The sequence below is a fragment of the Dinoponera quadriceps genome, unplaced genomic scaffold (genome assembly GCF_001313825.1).
Source record: "Dinoponera quadriceps isolate SergipeBrazil2010 unplaced genomic scaffold, ASM131382v1 scaffold1169, whole genome shotgun sequence".
NCBI lineage: Eukaryota > Metazoa > Arthropoda > Insecta > Hymenoptera > Formicidae > Dinoponera > Dinoponera quadriceps.
The window spans coordinates 547,607-567,393 of record NW_014555522.1 but is presented as its reverse complement, the minus strand read 5'-3'; the positions used below and the strand labels follow the sequence as shown (position 1 = coordinate 567,393).

Here is a 19,787-nt window from a genome sequence, read left to right as displayed (position 1 = left end):
CCCCCCCACCCCTTCTCTCTTTCTCTCTCCTCCGTCTCTGTCTCTCTCGAGGAACGAGACTCGCGGCTTCGAAGGACGGCCGCGAGAAAAATCGCACAAATGATCTCATATCGGAAAACAGTTCTGGGACTTTACGAGCGGGACAGATACGCCCTGACCTGCGCGCAGATTTTTATGGGACGCGAACGTCCCCACGGTACGAGGACCGGAATTTTCGCGAGGGCGGAACGAAGGGCGACGGAGGAGCCGGCCCGCGATTTGGATTTCGTGAGGAGGCACCGTGTTTATTTAAATCGAGCGTCCCACGTCGCGGGACCGGCACGTAACGCAAACGCTGGCTCGCATAAAAACGAGGGCTACGTCTCGTCTCGCGATGAAAAATTAAAGAGCGAGAGGCCGTGACAAGAATGTATCCTCTTACGTGGGGGGACCCGGTCTCCTCGTACGAGTCCAGGTGATGATAATCTCATGTAAATTCACCGTGTCGGCCGAACGCGTCTACGATCGTCGGCAAAGTGCGGCCCGCTCCGTCTCGCGCTCGACGGCGCAAATCCGGATGCATATATAACGTACGGGAAGTAAGTAGAACTTGTGCTACGTCGAGTCGCGAGCGCGCACAAGTTTCGTCGAGAGCAATTTTAGCAACTGCGCGCCGCGTCGATACGTCGTCGTTGGAACGAAACGATCGAAACGTCCGTCGAAAAACGCAGCTGTCAGATGCACCCGCGGCCCGACTCGCGTGTTCGGGAGAGCCTCGGCGTTCGCCACCAGCAATACCTGTACATCTTGCCGGCCGCTAAATTAACTTGTCACCTTTCCACGTGGCAATGAAATATGGACGCGTTCGACGCGTATCTTCGGACATTAAGCGAAACGAGACGGAATTAGCGCTCCTCGGACGCGTTAGGTCGAGTCGGAGAAAATGAAACGACAGTGTACGTAATGAGACGACGCGAGCGAAGAAATATCGAAGCACCTCACGGTTACCTCACGATTTCGATACAGCGGGCGGAATTTCGCGTCGTGTTTCTCCGCCGTCCCACGTCCTAGCTTTTCACTGTTAACTCGACAAACAGACGCGTATTTTGACGAACGGTGCTCGAGAGCGGCGGCCATGCGCGCGTATACAAGTGCGTTTCGCCGGTTCTGTGTGCAAATATATCTCTCGTAATCCTTACATCTCGGCAGAATCGCAAGATCAAACGACGATCGAGACGCGCCGGTAAATTTTTCCGCCGTTTCGCCGATCGATTTTCGTCAACCTCGAGGCGTCACCGTCGAGGTGAATGCTCGTCGCGGAATGCTCTCGCGGGGAAAACGCGCGATTCGAGACACGGTGCATCGAAACTCGCCGGGATCTGAAGTACACACACACATACGCGCGCACAATCGCGGCAAATCGAATCGCGCGTTCTACCGCGCGGCACAAAAGACGCGATCGTTAGCGCCATTAGCGATTAATTAATTGCCGACACGCGGATAAATACCGTGTATCGCGGCGATAACCAGGCGTGAGCCAGGTCGGGGCCGCGTCTGCCGATAATTATGAACAAGCCAACTCATTAGTCGCAGTCGACGTTAACGGCCTCGTCCGCCATCGGCCGGTTTCGTTCGGTCTTCTATATGAGCCGTCGAATTACTGCTAACCATCGCCGGCGTTAAGGAGATTACGCGTCCCCCGGAAACGGCTCTGACGAGATTACGTGCGCGCGGTAAAGAAAGAATGTAGAGCAGAGGTGATTACGAGAAATTATTCCCGCGACGTTACGATAACTCGATATGTTGCGATGGTAACACGCCCCGTAACAACCGTTACGAACGGATTACGGTCATCAATTAAACCTGACGTCGTGCACCGATTTCATCGCCTCGCCGTAATCCGACGCCGACGTCTAACCAAACCGCTCTGTACATCGTCTCGACGAAAGCAAGACATTAATGAAGGAGATCGTTATGCTTTGAGAGACAGATGGATAGAAAGAAAGCTGAGAGGGGGAGAGAGGGGGAGAAGAGAAATTCAAAATTTAGTTCGTTTCACAAGGGAGCTTCGAATAGAATTAACATGCGACGCATGCAGCGACAATTAACTATTTTCGAAGCCCAAGCTTGATTTTCCGATAATACAATAAACTCGTGCCTTTTTGTTCTCCAATCTCTCGTTTATATTCTAAAATTGGCTCATCGTGAACTCCATTCGCTCAATTCCAACGGTGGAACGTGTCCCCTGACGAGAATCCCTCCATGCGATAATTTTCCGCGCGCCGATCGGACGAGTCACGAAAATCCGCCTCTTACAGATCGGCAGAAGTTAGAAAATATCCGGGCCGGCCGACCTCGAGGACGATCCATCAGCGAGTGATGTCGAGGCGCTAGGACAACGAGACAGAGGAAGAGATAGATAAAGAGAGTGCGAGAGAGAGAGGAAGATCCATCCTTCGCGCGCGTTTCGAGTGCGTGATTAATCGCGGGGACTTAATCGAGTGTCGAATTAATCGCGACAGATTTACGGGCGGTTGTGACAGTGCGGCGTGACACTCGGGCGCGATTATGAAACGCCGTCGCCGGTGCAAGTGATTTAGTAATAGTAGCCCGGAGGAAGGAAAGACCGCGCGGGCGTCGCGCCGCGTCGAGTGAGAGCCCCTCTCCGTGTGTCGCGAAGATACCCGGAAGATGGATCACGTTTCAGAAAACATCCAGGAACACTGATCCCCCGACCGCGGAAATAAAGAAGGAGAAGGAAGCGCTCCGTTTCCGCGCACGGCTGTACGACGTCTTCTTCTCGACAGTCTAATTAATCTTCCGGACGTAACGAGCAGACCGCCCGTCGGAGCCCCGTCGCACGACATCCCGAGGAGGCGCGCCCCTCCTCTCCGGGTGTAAAACTGCGAGCCGCCGAGTGGTACGAGCTGTAAGTAAGCCGTCTTCCGGACGAGGGAGGCGAGGAGGCGGGAAGATTCGTCGTTCGGGATGCCGTCTTAATTAACAGAGCTGCTTCGACTAACCGGGGTTCAATTTCCTTAAATACACTCGTTACGGATAACTCGATCAAAGCGCGTCGACGCTCAAGGTCGACATCGGCGTAAATTAAAGACCATCGACATCGATAGCTCTCGCTTAAGTGGTTTCAACCAGTGGCACTTTGTACTGCCGGAGGAGGATCGGGAAAGGTGGCTGACGTGTCTTCGATTACCAATCGGCTCTAGATCTCTCGAGCGCCGGCGAAGAAGTCGATAAGGGCGCTCTAGAGTAGTAGAGGGGGCCTTCCAATCCTTAAGGGTAGAAATAGAAAAGCGACAGGGAGGAGAGAGAGAGAGCGGGAAAAACCTTTGAAAGCCTGTCCCTGATCAAACTCTATCGAGGCAAATCCCCCAGGCGAGACGGTGCTTCGGAAGTCATCTTCACCGAAGAATTCGCAGCAACGAGGCGAGGCGAGAGCTACAGCTCATAAGTGATTAAGAATAGTTTGGTAGTCGAGCACTCGCTTGTCGAGAGCTCGCTCGTTGACCGACTCGATCGACGCACGACTTCACGAAGATCGACGAGGGTGAATTCCGACAAAGAATCAAGCAACGGCGAGCGAACGTTCGTTTCGGGCAAGCAGCGGCGACGGTGATAGACGGCGCTCTCTCGGAACGATACGTTTCGGAAGATTAATTCCGAAAGTGGCCGGAGCTATTTCGAACCGCGGTAGGAATTGAGTGAATCGATCAAGGCGCGCATTGCCGGCGACCTTTGCTCAAAGAGCGCCGGCCGCATTAATAAGGACGGTCGACTGCGCCGCGCCGGAGACTTTAAGTGGCAGAACGAGTGGCGGCAAAGGAGGCTGGTGAAAGAGAGAGAGAGAGAGGGGGGGGGAAGGTAGAGACAGCATTCCAAGTGGTAGAACAAGAACTCGGAAGAGGCGCAAGCGGAATAAGAAGCACGAAGATAGCAGCTGTGTCGGACGGGGTCTATGGCGATGAGACCGGAAGGTTAATCTGGAAGGTTGGATAGAGCGAAGAACGGAGAGGCTGGAGTAGCTATCGCGACGTGGTGGAAAAAGTGGACCTTCGACCCGGCTGGATGTGAGAAATTGGGGGGTGGGCTTGAGGATGTGTGAAGACGAATGCGCCGAAGATAAGAGCCGGTTGAAGTGGAAGGCGAACGTTGATCCTTGAACTCTGTTATCCCGGCGGGGATAGAAAGAAGGGAGCGTGTGCTACCACGTGGGCGCGACGCGATAAAAATCGAGGTGCGTGGTCTCGAAAGATACGATTGGCCGAGAAACACGGCCGTTTCGCGAGCCGGTTTCCCCGCGGTAAGAACTCGCCATTAAGATCCCGAATACGATCGTCCGAAAGAGTTAGAGGGGGAGAGAGAGAGAGAATTCCCGAGGAAGTCTCTTCCTCGGGGCCGAATCGATTCGTCAAGTCGCGAACGGTGGTCGCCGCGCCGAAGTTATCGCAGAATTATCGAGGATGCTCGAGCGGTGAGAACGACGATTCCTTCGGTGCTAATTAACTGGAGACTCGAGAACGAGGGATCCGCGATCCTGTTGCACACTCGGCCGTCCTACATTCCGGTTGAAGGAAGTGCTGCGGGTGGTGAGCCGGTGGGTGGAACGGTGATGGCATGAGGACATTAGTGAGGACGCGCTGCGGGTCCAGCGAGGAGGAGGATGAGGATGGTGGTGGGCGTGATGGTCCTTGGTCAGCTACTGACGAGGATCCTGCTCGCGGCCCACGCGGGAGATCGCCTCGCGGCAGCTCGCAGAATTCTCAGAGACGTGCCGTTGATAGATGGGTAAGTTAAGTCCCTGTGTAAACCCGAGGCCTTTCAACAAGCCGCAGGTTACCTGACCCGGAGATAGAGTTAAAGAGAGAGGGGGAGAGAGAGAGAGAGATTGAAACGCCACGACTCGCCTCGAGGAGGACACTTCCTCCGCCGGGTCGCTCGAAATAACTCTATCGCGGTAACGCGACGCCGTCTGAAATTGCCTGAAACGTGCCTCGATCTCGCGCCCTAATGCACATTCAGCCGCGGTAAACGGCGAGAATCGTTCTTTTTTGCCCGCTGATAATCTTCGCCACCATCTTGATTTATTTGTCTCCCGCAAACTCGCGGACGCCGGTGTATACGTTGCCGCCACCGCGACCATTTTTGCCCGGCGATATTTCACGAAGCAGTTACAGGGGGAAATATATTGTGCTAAACTAGCGTAATTTGCGTCCGCGAGGAAAATAGAGAATGCCGCTCGCGCGTATGAAAACCAACGCGGCGGTGGCCGCTCGCGGAGCCGTAGCTCAAATGTCAGAAGGCGGCAATTTAATTAACGTAATTAATCTTGAAACACCGCACGCGCGCGCTCGCGCGAATTTAAGATGTCGGGATGTCTGGCCGCGTCCCCCGGTAAAAATTCCAGCCGCCGAAACGGCGGACAACGGTTCCCGTTTTCCCGGCTGCGGAACAATAATACTCGCGACAACTCCCGCGGTGAAAATCCCGAAATCCCGGGTGAAAACGGACGCCTTGCGCGTCCCTTTGTCCCGTAGACGAGCAGCGAAAAACTGCCGCGTCGAAAATCCAACGGAATAACTGAAATCCCATCGTATAATCGTTAACCGGGCGCGCCCGTCGTCGTCGCGTCTGTGCTGGTGTTGGCGGTGGTGATGGTGGTGGAGGCGCGGGAGAACCACGAGACGCGAATTTATAGCCCGGCGAGAACAATGTCGTCGTAACGACGCGCACGGTCGACTTTGTATGGCCGGGCGTGTCACTCTAATTACACCGGGAATTTAACTTCAAAGGAATGTCCGTCGTGTCTGATTCGCAATGACACGTTGCACCCGTCCGTGCGACTTTAGTACCAACGATTCCATCTCGGGCGAACAAGACACCGCCGGGTGATAATTCTCGTCGAGGACTCGTCATGTTTCCGCGGGAGACGGAAACGAGGCGTACCGACATCGGAAACCGTCCGCGATCGAGCGGAGAAATGGCGCTGCGACGAAAAAAAACGGCGTGCGTGCATTCCGAAGTATTTTCCGACTTTTGCGACGTCCGAAATTGCGCGGCGACGTTAAGACGTTTAATCATGGCTCGGAAGTTCGAGGCTGCCGCGTAATCCCACTTAAGTATTCCGTGGAGCAACGATTCCAATTTCGAGAAATGTCGGCGACGGCGGCGGAGACAGCGGTGGCGGCGGGGTTGCGTGGTAAACAAAAATAAGGTCAGAAGCGAAATGCGCGACGGGAATTAAAAATAACCAGACAGATAGCGCTGCGTAAATAGGATTCGCCGGTCTATCGGGGTTGCCGCCGGGATCGCCAAAACAAAAAGAACCAATTGAATCGCTTCGGCCCGAGGAAGGGAGGAGAGAGATAGAGAGAGAGAGAGAGAGAGAGAGAGAGACACAGTCGCGCATTTTCGCCGAGATAATGAGAAAGTTTTGCGAGCGCGGAAAAGAAAGGACGTTAATGGAGAAGAGCGAACAAAAAAGAAAGTCAGGAGAGAATAGGGCGGAAGGTGCATTGGTAGGAGACGCAAGGAAGATAGAATTTACTCGGGAGAGTGGCCCGTGGCTGTTGGTCCCCGGGTTTCTCGGGTTACCGTAGGGTAGATACGAATTTCCGGTCCTCCCGCCTGGTACAAACTCGTGTGTCTCTTCCACCTACTTCCGTGTTCGCGCGTGTACTCCTCCCCTCCCCCCCATTCACCGTGCAAACACCTACACATTGCGCGAGTGCATTCGCCTTGGGAACACCGAGCATCGATGTGTATCTGATGTCCCAACATCTTTCTCCATTTTGTGCGAGGACAATTCGTAAGCTCTCAGTTTTAAAGTTGCGTCGTATCGTCATATCGCGGCTTTACGTTTCCATTTCGTTACATTTTCCATTTGAATATCTTCCCATTGCGACGTGTTTACAACCAGTGACATGTGAAATGTCACATGATTTTTTTTTTGGAAAACTAGACGCTACGAACGGCACGTTATCGCTGTGCCATTAAACCCGAAATTTGGTTTTAAAGTAACATCGCGCACAGTGCCAGAATATATCTATCTTCGCGCGTTTTTTCACTGATGATCAATGCGATTTACGTCTACATATGCACGCAACAATGTGACGTTATTTTAGCGTTTGAATTGTACGCTCACCATTTTGCGTCGACATCCAACGACGACAGGCCGGATGCATCACTGCGTCCCGACCGCATCCTCAGCATCCCAGTTAGCGTCCCACATCGGTCGCACCTCAGTCACTTGCTTGACTTCATCGCTCTCGCGGCCGCGATCATTTTAACGGCGCTCAACTATTTCGCGGAAAGTATTTTGTGGACGAGCTTTATCCCTTGAGAATCTCACGAGTTGCGAATCGCGTGGAAAAAATTGCGAAGGGAACGTCACGGTGCTTCTAACGGGGTCAAGAGAGGAAAAAGAGAAGACATCCCGTTTCGCGGAAACATTTAAACTTGATCAAAAGCCGAGGTTCCGGTTTCCGTGAAAATTCTCTCTCCTAATTTTAACTTTGAATTCTATTTCTGATTTTAATCGGGATAACGTTATAATTCGCCATACGTGAAATATCTAGAAAATTGGCGCTCGCGACGATCGCAAAATTGTTCAACGAATAAAATAAATAATCGCGAATTTCGCGCGTGCGCAATTCTAATGCGCGATTTTGGTACACAATTACATACGTATAGTCTTGCGTAAATTTGTGGCGCAAATTTCGGTACGCAATTTTAGTGTGCAAATTTGGTGCACAAATTTGGTACGTATTTTACAGTTGAAACAATTAAGGGATCTTGTGGAACAAGTAGTTCTGTCGAATATTTCAATATCTTGAATCAAGATAAAAAAAAACATTTATTTAAAGAAACGGTCAAAACTTGACATTGAGAGAAAAGTGCTTGATATTTGTGATTGCAAACAAATTGTTTATAGTCGGACAGTATATTTGTGTGGTAATGCTGCTGTAATGGTTTCGATAATAACCTTATATTCATTTATTACTATTACTATTTTTTCCTTAGAGTAACAAAAAGAATATGGCTGACACCGAAAATGACTACAATTTGTAATGAGATTAACCATTTCTTTTTCTCTCTCAATGTACATGTAAAAAAACTAGAAGCTCAAAAAATCGCATTGATTTTGATTGTATAAATCAATTCGCCAACAAATCCATCACCTTAAATATTGCTCATTTTCTTAACTCACCGAAATACCGGGAACTCAGGATCAGCCACGTTCTGTATTCAATTCTGCAATAAAAATATAACAACACCAATTAAACAATTATACAATAGGCAGTGGCTTAAGTAAGAAAAATATGCGTGAATACGAACATATATTTTTTTGCATCTTTGAAACTCGATGATTTTTACTTTTTACAATTATGTTTCAAATTTCGATTGCAAAGGATTCAATGAAAAAATATAAAAATTTATGAATCTACCTTCGAGCCGATCCTACCCGGTCCGAATCCTCCGGTACGGCATCCGCATCCACTCTGTAGCCACACTTTTCGCCAGATCTATAACAAAAAGCAAGTTTTCTGTTTAGCAATATAAAAAGATATGAATACAAATAAAAGATGGTAGTCACTCGCAGAATTCCAAGATACCGCTATTGCTCAACGTAATCGTAGCATGATGATCACACATGCAAAGTAACAATGTATACCACAGATACACAGATTCGATAATTCCGGAAATCATGCGCAATGTTTCCAGAACTATTTACTAGTGCGACAAAGACTGTCATTGCTCAGCAGTTTCGTAAGTATTATTGGTCCCGAGGTCACGCACGCGCACACACACTCACACACGTGACTCCCCAGCCGACAAGACACGAGTACCATTACGTTACTTATTCATTAATTTAACGTTCTCTCTACATCGTAATATTGACATTACACGTTATTCGATGGTACTAATTTCCCTTGACACTCAAACCGTCGAAATATGCAACCCTCGCGACGACAGCCGTTTGCGGTCGAAGTAAACAACAACTCGGATCGAGATCGGGATAGCCAATCGATATCGCGGGAAACAGGCAACGATTTACAAGCTTTTCTCACAAGACAAGAAAGAAGAAAACGATCAGGCAACGTTCTAATAATATCACGACAAGTGATCTTTCGCCTCTAAGTAGTCCTTACGTAATAACCGCTCTTCACCGCTACGAAATACGCGTCTTTCCCCGGAAAGGCCGAACTCCGATTCTCCGGCCAAGGAATGCCGGTTCCACGAGCAAACTCCGCGGAACTCTCCGGAAAGTGGCTACGATAAAAGACATCGAGGAAGAGGCGCGCCAGCGATTTCCCCCGATGTCGGCGAACCGAAGGCAACTCGTTACCGATAACGAGTGAAAGCCTCATCTGTGACCCATTGTGCATCGTATAATAGTTCATCCTTCTTGCTCCGGCTCGAGAAGAAGCGGCCAGCGCAAATCCCGCGGGCAACGAACGCCACGTGTCATTGATAAAACCAGAAAAAGCGTGCGCGAGCTCTTCGAGCGAGTTGCCGGGAGATCTCGGGGAGTTGACGGTGCTCCTCATGCACAAACAAACAGCCGTGGCACAGACTCGAATATATAAAACCGACCGATTTCACAAACCCGCGAGCATCGATTGTATCGAGCCGATATTAATGTGCGGGGAATCGCGCAAATGGATGGCGAATGCGGGATTGCGGGATGCGGTAACGTGTTTCTTGCAAGAATCGCGAAGCAATCGGTTTCGCATCTATCGCCTGTGCCGGTTACAAATTCGCGTCGGTCTGTTTCCACGGAGCTTAACTCTCTTGAGCACCTAACATACATTCGATACACCTCCCACGATCGATATATGAGAGAGAGAGAGAGAAAGGAAAAGAGAGAATTAGCGCGTTTCATTTACCCCGTAATACAATTGGCCCGTTATGGATTGACAAGAAGAGAACGTCTCCACTCGCTGCTTTTTGCACGGTCGGTCTCGCGATTCGAGTTAATTGATAATCGAGGAAACGAGCGAGCGAATAATCACGGGGAGTGCGCGAAATTTCAACGGAGAGGGCGAGCGGCCCACGACGATTACAAGAGAGTCGCGCTGTAATTTTACCATATCTCCAAGGACCCGAAATACGCGGTTCTTAATCCCGCCGCCGGATACATTCGGGATCCGCGAGTGAAATAACTTAACGACGCCGTCGTATAATTAAACCGGCGACGAGTTTCCCGCATTGGTGCGGCGTTCCGCGGATCTCGGAAGTACGCCTCCATAAACCCGATAACCGCGATGGACCAACCGGCGTAATTACCTCGTTATATCGCGCTGTTTATAGCCTTCGTCGCCGCGCGGAAATATTTAATTACCCACTTCGCAATCCCGGGCGCGCCAGACACCGGACCACGTCGGACTGCGCCGAGCTTAACCCTTCGACCGCACTCTGGATCAGATAGACCTAGTGAGTTGTGTTTGAAGAGCTATAGCGAAGAGAAGTGTGTGATCTATGGATTTTTCCTACCCTCGAAAAATCGTTAGAGAGTCGTTCTGTCCGTTAGATGCTATGAAGGTTTTGCTTGACGCAGAATCAGTTAGATCTATAGTGTACAGTCGATACATAATTTGACGCCACAATTGATGTAACTATTTTTTTTGTTGAAAATGCATGTGTAAACGTAAGTAAGCATCGTCATTACATGTATTTTTTCGGAAAATAATAAATAATAATGCCATATTGGAGTCAGATAGCGTATAACCTATGCAAGCGCGTCCTGCAAAGCGGATTTTAAATAATTTATTATTTTTTTAAACGATATGTGTTTCCATTTTGCAAGTAAGAGATAAACTATTTTTAATACATTCACAACAAAAATATTTTCCGGTAAAAACTCTTATTTTCGACACTTCGAAAAATATCTTTCCTTCAGTAGTTCAACAAAAATATACTTTTCGGACGCGCACTAGAATCAGATTTTTTCTGTTAAAACTATTTTTCAACTTCATCGCCCTACAATTGCAAATCAAACTCATAGAAAATAAAGAAGTTATGATTTTTCAAAGCAAAATACTACCTTTTGTGAGACCACTGTCCAAATTTAAATTTTTTTCCAGTAAGTTAAAATTTGATTTTCTATAAATGCACGATCAAACATTAATACTAAAGCCGCTATAAGTACCAATTTGGCCCCTATTTTTATTTTCGGTTACTGAAGAGTTATTTTAATATTATTTGCATTAATTGAGATTATATTCATATTTAAAATAATAGAAAGTCAGGAAAAACTATTAGCAATACAACAATCTGTAGGATTTATAGCAATTTTCAAGTTGAACGAAGACGAAATGGCATCGTCGATGGTTTTAGTATTAAAGTAGAAGAAATAAAGTAGAAGAATTACACTTTAATCTAGAATTTTGTCAACATCTTTCCTTTTACAGTTTTTCAGATATGGAATCTAGAAAATCGCACGGGGTCAATATTACCTTGCTTACGATGTGTGTGACTTTTCAGAAGCGGTCGAAGGGTTAAATGCAGAAACGTGGGAAAACGTAGGCGATCGAAGCTCTCCGTGTTACACACGCCGAAAAATGTTAAAGTGTCGCCGCCGCCGTCAGAGCGAGAAAGAATAGCGAGTATAATCGACGTTGGCGGTTCAGGCCGTTCAGCCCGACCGCAACATTCTCCGGGGCTCCCTTCCGCGACGGCCGCGAAAATGTCCCGAGAGGTTCTAATTATTTGCAATTAGGTTCCTCGCGTTCTCCCCTTTTGCCGCGACGGACTACGCTGCCGCGTCCCGTGGCCAATGGGCAATTTCACGCCTTCCTACACACGCGGAAAATTTCGAGCTGAAATGTGATCTACTTAATGGCGACGCTGCGCCCTTCCGCAGCGCGCTTGTGAAAGCGGGCCGCCGAGCGCGTTTGTACCGTAATTAGGCGCGTATGCTCCCAGTAGCAAAATTGGGCTAATGTCGCCGAAATAATGAAAACGCGAGCAATTTCAGCAGGTCTCCATACGACGGAAGAGGGGAAGAGGGAGAATTTCGCGATATCAAGCGAGACGCGTTCGCGTACACAAGTTCAGCGAGTGAATTTCTTCCGGCGCGGTGAGGTTCGTGGGAAATGCGGCGGAGCGAAATGCGGAAAAAGTTAAACCGGGAGATTTTTTTCCGAAGCAAATTTCTCCCGGGTACTCCCGAAAAATACAGTGGGTCGCGACCCCTTTAAAAATTAAGAGAGTTGCCAATAAGAAAGAGCGGAAATTTCGCGAAAGGCCGAAATAAAAATTTGATGCCGATTTATCCGGGAACTTTCCTCTCTCACCGCGGAGCGTGGAATTTTCCTCGCTGATGCAGCTCCGTGCTCCCGCCACAGTCTCACGGTATTACTTTTATCGCGCGCGATTCTTCCCGATTGACTGTACTCCCGCGAAAATATACTCAAAAAAGGAAGATACCGTTCGCACGGCGAGCGAGATATAAGACCGTCAAACGCGGAGAGAAAAGATTCACGAAGACGATGTCGCGTGCACGTTCTCTCGCATCAGGGAAATTCAACGGGACCGTAACTTTCTTTCCAGAACCGACGTTCCGGGGGATGATTACGATCGCAATAATCGTAAAAATTCGTTATCGAAACTGCACGCGACCGTGGCGAACGCGCGATATCTGATTACCGCAGCTCGAACACATGCGCGTGCGGATCCTTCGGGAAAATACGCGAAGGAAACTCATTCGCCGTGGCGAACGAACTGTACTTTCGCAATGGGATCCGGTCTCCGGGCTCCTCCTCCTCCTCCACCTCCTCCGCGCCTGTTTTATAGCGTTTGTATGTATATAAAAATAAAAATCAGAAGAAGACGCGGGGCATTTCCAATTTACTTCGAATCTATTCCGTCGCCCGATTGCAAGCGATTTCATCGAATGCAATCGAACCATCGCGCCCGTTCCACTTTCGTGGATGTGCCGGGGAAAAGAGGAGGTGGTATGGGAAATGAGGGGGTGTGTTCTCTTTTTGACTTTCACCTGCATCGAGATAAGAAGGGAATCGAAAACGCGAGGGCCGCACGAGAAAAAAGTCGGGAGCTAACGAACGTATCGCTCGAAATACCACGGAAAATGAACGGACGAGAAACGCGGGAAGAGATAATTATGCACGCGTTAGTTTTCATTTTATATGGAGTTGTAAAATCAACGAGATAATTTGCATTTGTTCGGCAATTACTTCAGCTAATAACAATCGAAATATCTATAACTGTCGTACCTGCTGAATTATTCATTTTATTTATTGCGTTTGTGCAGGAAAGGTAAAAAAAAAAGATTCGGCATCAGCGCGGTCGCATTTCCAGCGCGCTCGCTAACTTTACGAAATGTCTAGGTGCGGGCTGCCTTTATTGATGCACAGTGTGCCTGTTCGCGACACGCGCTTTAATTCCCTCTCACATCCGCGAGGATCGAAACAGCGACCAGTATTTCCTATCGACACGCAAGTCCACTTCGTTTAACTTCATTCTGTTAGCTTTCGAACGTGTCGGCCGGTGCAACTAGCTAACACCTGCAGGGACCCAACAACTGCATCCGGTCTGTAGAATGACGCGGATTAGAGCATGGACGGCCAATTTCCATTTCCTGCGAGTAACGGTTGTGCGCGAGCAAATCGTGATCTAAGGGTCGACCGCGATGAGTGTAGCGCAGTTCCACGGTTAAATCCCGCAGAAATCTCGTAGTTTAAATCCGACACTGTGCTTTTAATATTCAAGCGAACAATTAAATTTTTTCGAGCGGAAACTAATGCATCCGCAACGATCGCGGCACATTGTGTGAAATAAAGCAAAAACGCGCCAAAGTCGAGGCGAGTGCATAGCGACGTATAATTGTTTAACAATTTCTACGTTAATATTATCCTGTGGGTCTATTTTTCCTTCCGTTCTCTCGGGATAAAGTATTGTTTGCGAAGTAAATTGGACGCGACGGTGCGAAAGGGCGATTAAATCTTATTTTGTGAAAAACGCGTCGCGTCGGGACCTAATGAGCGGTAGTGGCCGAGACGCAAAGTTCGATATCGGCTTCGTTAATGCGGAATTCCAGCGGACGCCCTCAAACGACTTCGCTAATTTTTTCCTGCTTTCCCCGTTATAATTGATTTTATTAACGAGCTGCAAAGTCGCCAGACTCTCGCCGAACTCGGATGGCAACTTTCGTCGAACGTTCGCTCGTTCGTTAACGCGCTGACGAGCGGATGGAAAGGAGGTTCGCTCGACCTCCGTCTGATAACGATCGAAGTTCTTCCCTCCGTATATCCTCCGTTTTAAATCCGCCATTGTACGAAGTAATTCAAGGGAGGAAGAATGGAAACGGATTATTGGCACCGTCCACTGAATCCATTTGTAAGGAACGGAGGAATTGTGAAGGGTCGGTCACCGTGAGATCACATTATAAAGCAGCGGACAGTCCTTCTCTTCCTACCCTCCAACCCCGTATCCGCTCCTTCGTATCCTTCTTCGTTCCCAATCCAGAATTCATATGCTCGATTGATGGTCGACGGCTCTAAAAGTCGTCTGTGGGAACACTGGCGCATCAATTTCCCGCTACGCCGATTACAGAGCGATACAATGGCGAATTTGTCACCGCGGATTCAATCAAATGATTGACAAAAAAGCGCCCGGAGGTGGGGGGGAATATATATCGGGAGTCACGTAGAGGGGATCGACGTGTTCGCGGCGCGATTCGCTCGGAAAGAAAAGGCGCATTAATCAAAATCAGTCGACGTGATAATTAATTAAGTTTCTTCCGAGAGATGTTCCCGCGCCGCAAATTTCGCACGGGAGACGGAAGACAGATGGAGCGCGACGCTCATACCGAGGGCAGCCCGAAATTCGGGCAAAAACACGCCAGCTACTAATCCGGGATCTCATTCGGCCAACGTTCCGGATACTGCGCGGTAGACGGATTAACGGAGTAATTTGCAGCGCATAGGAAATGCCGAGGGCGAGAGAAATGGTGAGAGACAGAGATAGAGAAAGTAGACTGGAGCAAAGAGAGAGGGAAGGAGGAAAGGAGAGCAAACGGTAAACTAGCAGAGAGGAAGGCAAAGGGTATATAGACACGAATGACGAAGTCGCAGACGGGAGGGTTGGCACACGCGAGAAAAGTTAATGGGACGCGGACCCGCGAATACGTTGGATAAATCGTCGTAGTTGCGACGATAGTTAGATACTCGGGATCGGGCAGGAACGAGAGTAGTGGCGCGAGTAGGTGGGAGGAGAGCGGCGAATATTCCCGGCCGCAGGATCGTCGGATAGAAACGAACTAAGTGTTCGCGCGAAACTCGGAGAGATACCTCGTAGGAGGAGCAGCTGGCGGGATGGGGGAGGAAGCGGAGAAGACGGATCTTCGTATGCTACGACGATTGTCAGCGGCGAATGCGGTAAGGTTAATTTTCGGCGCGCCGCGCGATACGTTCGCGGTCCGCGATATACGCGCGCACGAACCGACAGACACCAACTTCCGGCGGAGTTAATGTACCAGCAACGCGTAACTCGATTTCACGGAGTTGCTCGAACGCGTCGGATGCGGCGCTCCCGGGTCGACCTCTCGGGGACCCGATACCGTTCTCTGAAATCGGATCTGGTTCTAGGATCCCGAAACGTGACTGAAAACTACGCGGTAAGTCCGAACCTGGGGGGACGTTTCTCCGCGCACGACGAAAATCAGGCGGCGCAAACTTTTACGGAACAGCCATCACGGAATTCCATTGATTCCGCATCCCGTTCACGGATGGCGAAATTGGAGGAAATTTGCTTACCTCGCTTCGTTCGGACGACCGAAGTTTCGCGTTTCCGCGGGAAAACATCGTATCGAGGCGAAGCTTAATTCTCGCGCTCGAATAGCGCCGGTGTGTGCGCGTCACTCCGGGAATCGATCGAAAATAGTCCCGCGCGCGCGAGTACGCGAAACGCGTTGCTCGTCGATTTTTCGAGGAACAAACCTGAAAGGAAGATGAATGGTGGGCGCATATTTTAATTGCGCCGGAAGAAAGAGAGAGTGAGGCGTGTTTTTGTCGCTGCCCTTGATTATTAATTTAATTTCACGTCGCGTACGTACGCGTACGAGGGCTTGGCCGTAATAAAATCATCCGGGCGCGAAAACGTCGGGCAATGTGTTGAAAATTTTTTAATCCTCTACACACCATGTGACATAACATATCCCTCGCGAGTTTCATGAATATATGAATATACGACGCCGTAACCGTTTGCGTATATACGCTAGGGTAGGGTTAATAAAAACGTTAATAACGTAATGGAGACGTAGCGCGCAAATAGTGCGGGGCTGCGATATAAATTGTCACCGTTACGGGCCGTATTAAGCCTTAAAACGCTGCGAGTTGGTCTCTTCAGGAGGCGGGGTAACTTTAAAGAGGTACTAACGAAGTTTACCGGTTAGACCGCGGCTACTAGCGCGGCGGATTAGATTTTATGAATCCAGCGCGAGCGAGCGAGAGGGTAGCATCGGAAAGAACGAAGTCGCGGTGTAATCGCCGAGCGAATTGGATCGAGCGCGCACAATTCTCATTTATTTTCGCCGATCGATCTCCGCGCAAAAGTCCGGACGTACATCGCGTGTAATGCGATAGGGAAAAGCGCTTCTAGGCTCTTTTTTTAACACATTTGGGACGTTGACTCGCTGACATTTATTGATAGCGCGCGAACGTGAAATATTCCACGCCCGCCAACAAAACCGGCGCTGACGTTAAGTCGTGGGGAAAAAATCGCTCAACGAAGAATAATCCCGACACACTGTATGCTCAGCCGCGATTGACGTTTCCAAAAAGAGGCGAGCGCGCGCGCGCGGGCGAGGCGATTTGTCAGAGCGTTAAATGCGTTTGGCGCGAAAGCGGGGCCGGAAAATCCGCGTTGCGTCGCGCGCCAGCCCGGCCGCGGAAAGTAAGCCGTAATGTCCGTGAGACTAAATGCGGCCCGGACGTTGATCTTCGGTAAATTATTTTTAACGGCCACTTTGAGCTGCATCGCACGACGATCGCCGGTGGGAACTCCCTGGAAACGATCGTGCCAAAGTCCCACGTACGTCCTGCAAAGGCGATATAGGACCGACCGTGTCGGGCTGCGGAGCGCAGGACCGGAAGACTTATTTGCATTCTGGGTAACGTAACGTAACTCCTAGCCGGTACAAATGGAATACTCGCCATTCATATGCATATACGGGGAGAGGGGGCGGCCACCTTATCGCGCTTTGCCAATTAACCACCGCTCACCGCCCACCCGTCTCTTCAGCGGCGATCGCGGTAACCCCTCGTCGCCTCGGCAAATGGCGAAAATTCGTCGGCAGTTTCGCGAAATCGACACCGGAGCTATCTCGGCTCTCAAGTGCGCGAACGAGCGAGCAAGTGAGCGCGCGTTGCATCCCTTCCTGAATATGTATGAGGAAATCACGGGGCCGGAACTTAAAAGTACGGGGGAGATGCCCTCGCGATTATTAACCGTGCCGTTTAGTTCGAAGCGCGAGTTATGCGCGAGCTTGGGCTATAAAACGGTTAACACCTTAGGAAACGCTCGCCCGTGCGCAGCACTTTACGGTATCGCGCGTTGTTCCGCGTCGTCTTTGTGTTTGCGATTCAACGCGCGCTTCGACCTCGCTCGTTCAACACGCGCTTGCCTTTTCCGCTTTCTCTCTCTCTCTCTCTGTCGTTTAATTTTTACTCGCGATCGATCAATCAAATTTCACGTTTGACCGCTAAAAATGTCGGCCTGTCAATACGAAACTCGTCACAATCGGTATTTGCGCGCACACGCGAGATACACAATCGACAAGCGGTCGGTTATCGCGCACGAGCGACGACGATGATCGCCGGGATAGGAATGACCTCGGCAGTGCCACGTTAAACGTACGGGTTAATTAATTGGAAATTACAGAGAGCGACGCCGACGTGGGGGGTAAATTGCAGGAGATTCTTCCGTAGAAAAATTCTCCGTGAGAACCTTTTCTCAAAAAAGGTCGTAACGTTTAATCGTCCAGCGCGGGACGGTCCTCGCAATCTTGTATTTTCATAAGTGCAGAAGTTCCGGTGCTATACGTAAGCCGAAATTAATGTCGGATATATCTCGCCCCTTAGGCGCGCCCTTCTGAATATGCATGAGGAGTTAACGGAAACGTACTTTAATAGCGCGGAAATACCTTCATAATCATTACTGTACCGCGTTTTCGCGGAACGCGGCAGCGGGAACGCGCGCTAACCGTAAATCACCGTAACGCTTCCACGGTCTATTCTAAATTCAATTAAAAGTGAGTCCCTGCCCAATTTATAATGATGAGGCTCATAAACGCGAGCGTTTACGCGAGGTCTCTCTCTCTCTCTCTCGTTTTGTCGTGTGAAGGGTGAATAAATTAAGAGCCGAATTGCTGATAAATCTGATAAATCCCTCGTCTTACACGGATAGCCTGTCTCCCCCCCCCCCCTCGTGGTCGCGGGACGGATAAGCCTGCGGTAATTTCCGTGACGTTTCGCCATCGACGGATGAAAACACGCGATTTTGGCCGCCGGCCAAGATCCGCGAACACTCTTACGTATTACCGAAAATTTCCGCGCTGGTCCGGCTGGTAACGGGCGACGACCCGGCGCGCGGAGAGAGCTAAATGACGATTACACGTCGGCCCGAAATTCTCCGCGCGCGCGTTGCCACGTCGTGCGCGACGGCGTGTGCAATAGAGGAAGGGAGAATCACCGCGGCGGAATCAGGGAACAACGTCGATCGGGGGGGGATTAATTGTACGCGGAAACTCGCGGAGCTGTGCACGAAATTGTACCGCTTTGTTCGAGTACATTTTATGGATATATTCTCGCACGCTTCTCCGGCGATACAGCGAGTGTCTCGAGGCTGCGTGCACCACATGAAACAAAGGGCTTTACCGGCGTTTGGTCACACTATCCTGCATGGGCGATCCGATGGACAAAAGGACTCGGTCTCTCTATGCACACAGGAAGTCTCATTGTATCTGTTTAGCCGACCAGTATACGTATGCGTTTGCAGACGGCTTACCGGCTCCGCGGCCTACTAAATTTATCCTACCTCTCTCGCCCTCCTTCCTTGCCCTCTTCCCTTATTCTCGCGTCCTCGCCTCCATCCCGAAATTATTTCCACATTCATAAAACCCCGCGCCGTCGTGCGTCGGGAGATAAATCCTTTTTTCCCCGAGAACGGAGTAAGCAACAAAGCACCGCGCTCGGCGATAACTCAAAGCGTGAGCACGCTCTCTTGGTAAAACGGCCCGTGTACCAAACGCGTTCTGTGTTTGCGCCACGATAATAAAATTGTTCGATCCTCCTCCCGTCTCTCCCTCTCCATCCTCCCGTAAAGCCAGGATAGTTGAACGTAGTTGCTATCGCGCGGTGTCGGCCAGAATGGCGCACGTCCTTTATATTTAAATCAGATCGAACATTCGCGAGCTGCCTACACAGTCGCGCGTTCCGAAAATGATCGAACTATTATTCGAGAGTCCAGTGGAAGGGGGACGGGGTGTGAGCGAGAGGAGGGGAAGAAAGGTCGATGGTACGCGCGCGCGAATGCTCGTTTGGTTATCTAATTCTGCTGGAAGTTAGGCACCTATCGCGCCGCATGCAAAGTGCATCCGGAGAGGGTAGGTAGGTAGGGTACGATGTGGTTGGTTACAAACGGTCGGCAGATCCATCGCTGATTCGTGGCAGATTTGTTGGGGTAACAATGTGCACGCACACACACACACACACACACACAGCATCCCTCGCATCCAGCGTGCGCGCGGTCCTTCGTTGTCGGGGCGCATC

The 19,787-nt window shown here is 50.0% G+C and overlaps 1 protein-coding gene across 1 annotated transcript in view; it reads left to right on the top strand.

The window, feature by feature from the left end:
* Positions 1-3,583: 3,583 nt before the first annotated feature.
* LOC106744595 (dipeptidase 1) overlaps positions 3,584-19,787 on the top strand; it is an 88,357-nt gene continuing 72,153 nt past the window's right edge. Inside the window, exon 1 of the mRNA XM_014619510.1 lies at positions 3,584-4,782. Coding sequence (XP_014474996.1) covers positions 4,658-4,782 — 125 coding nt within the window. The 5' untranslated portion in view covers positions 3,584-4,657. The remainder of the gene's footprint in view (positions 4,783-19,787) is intronic.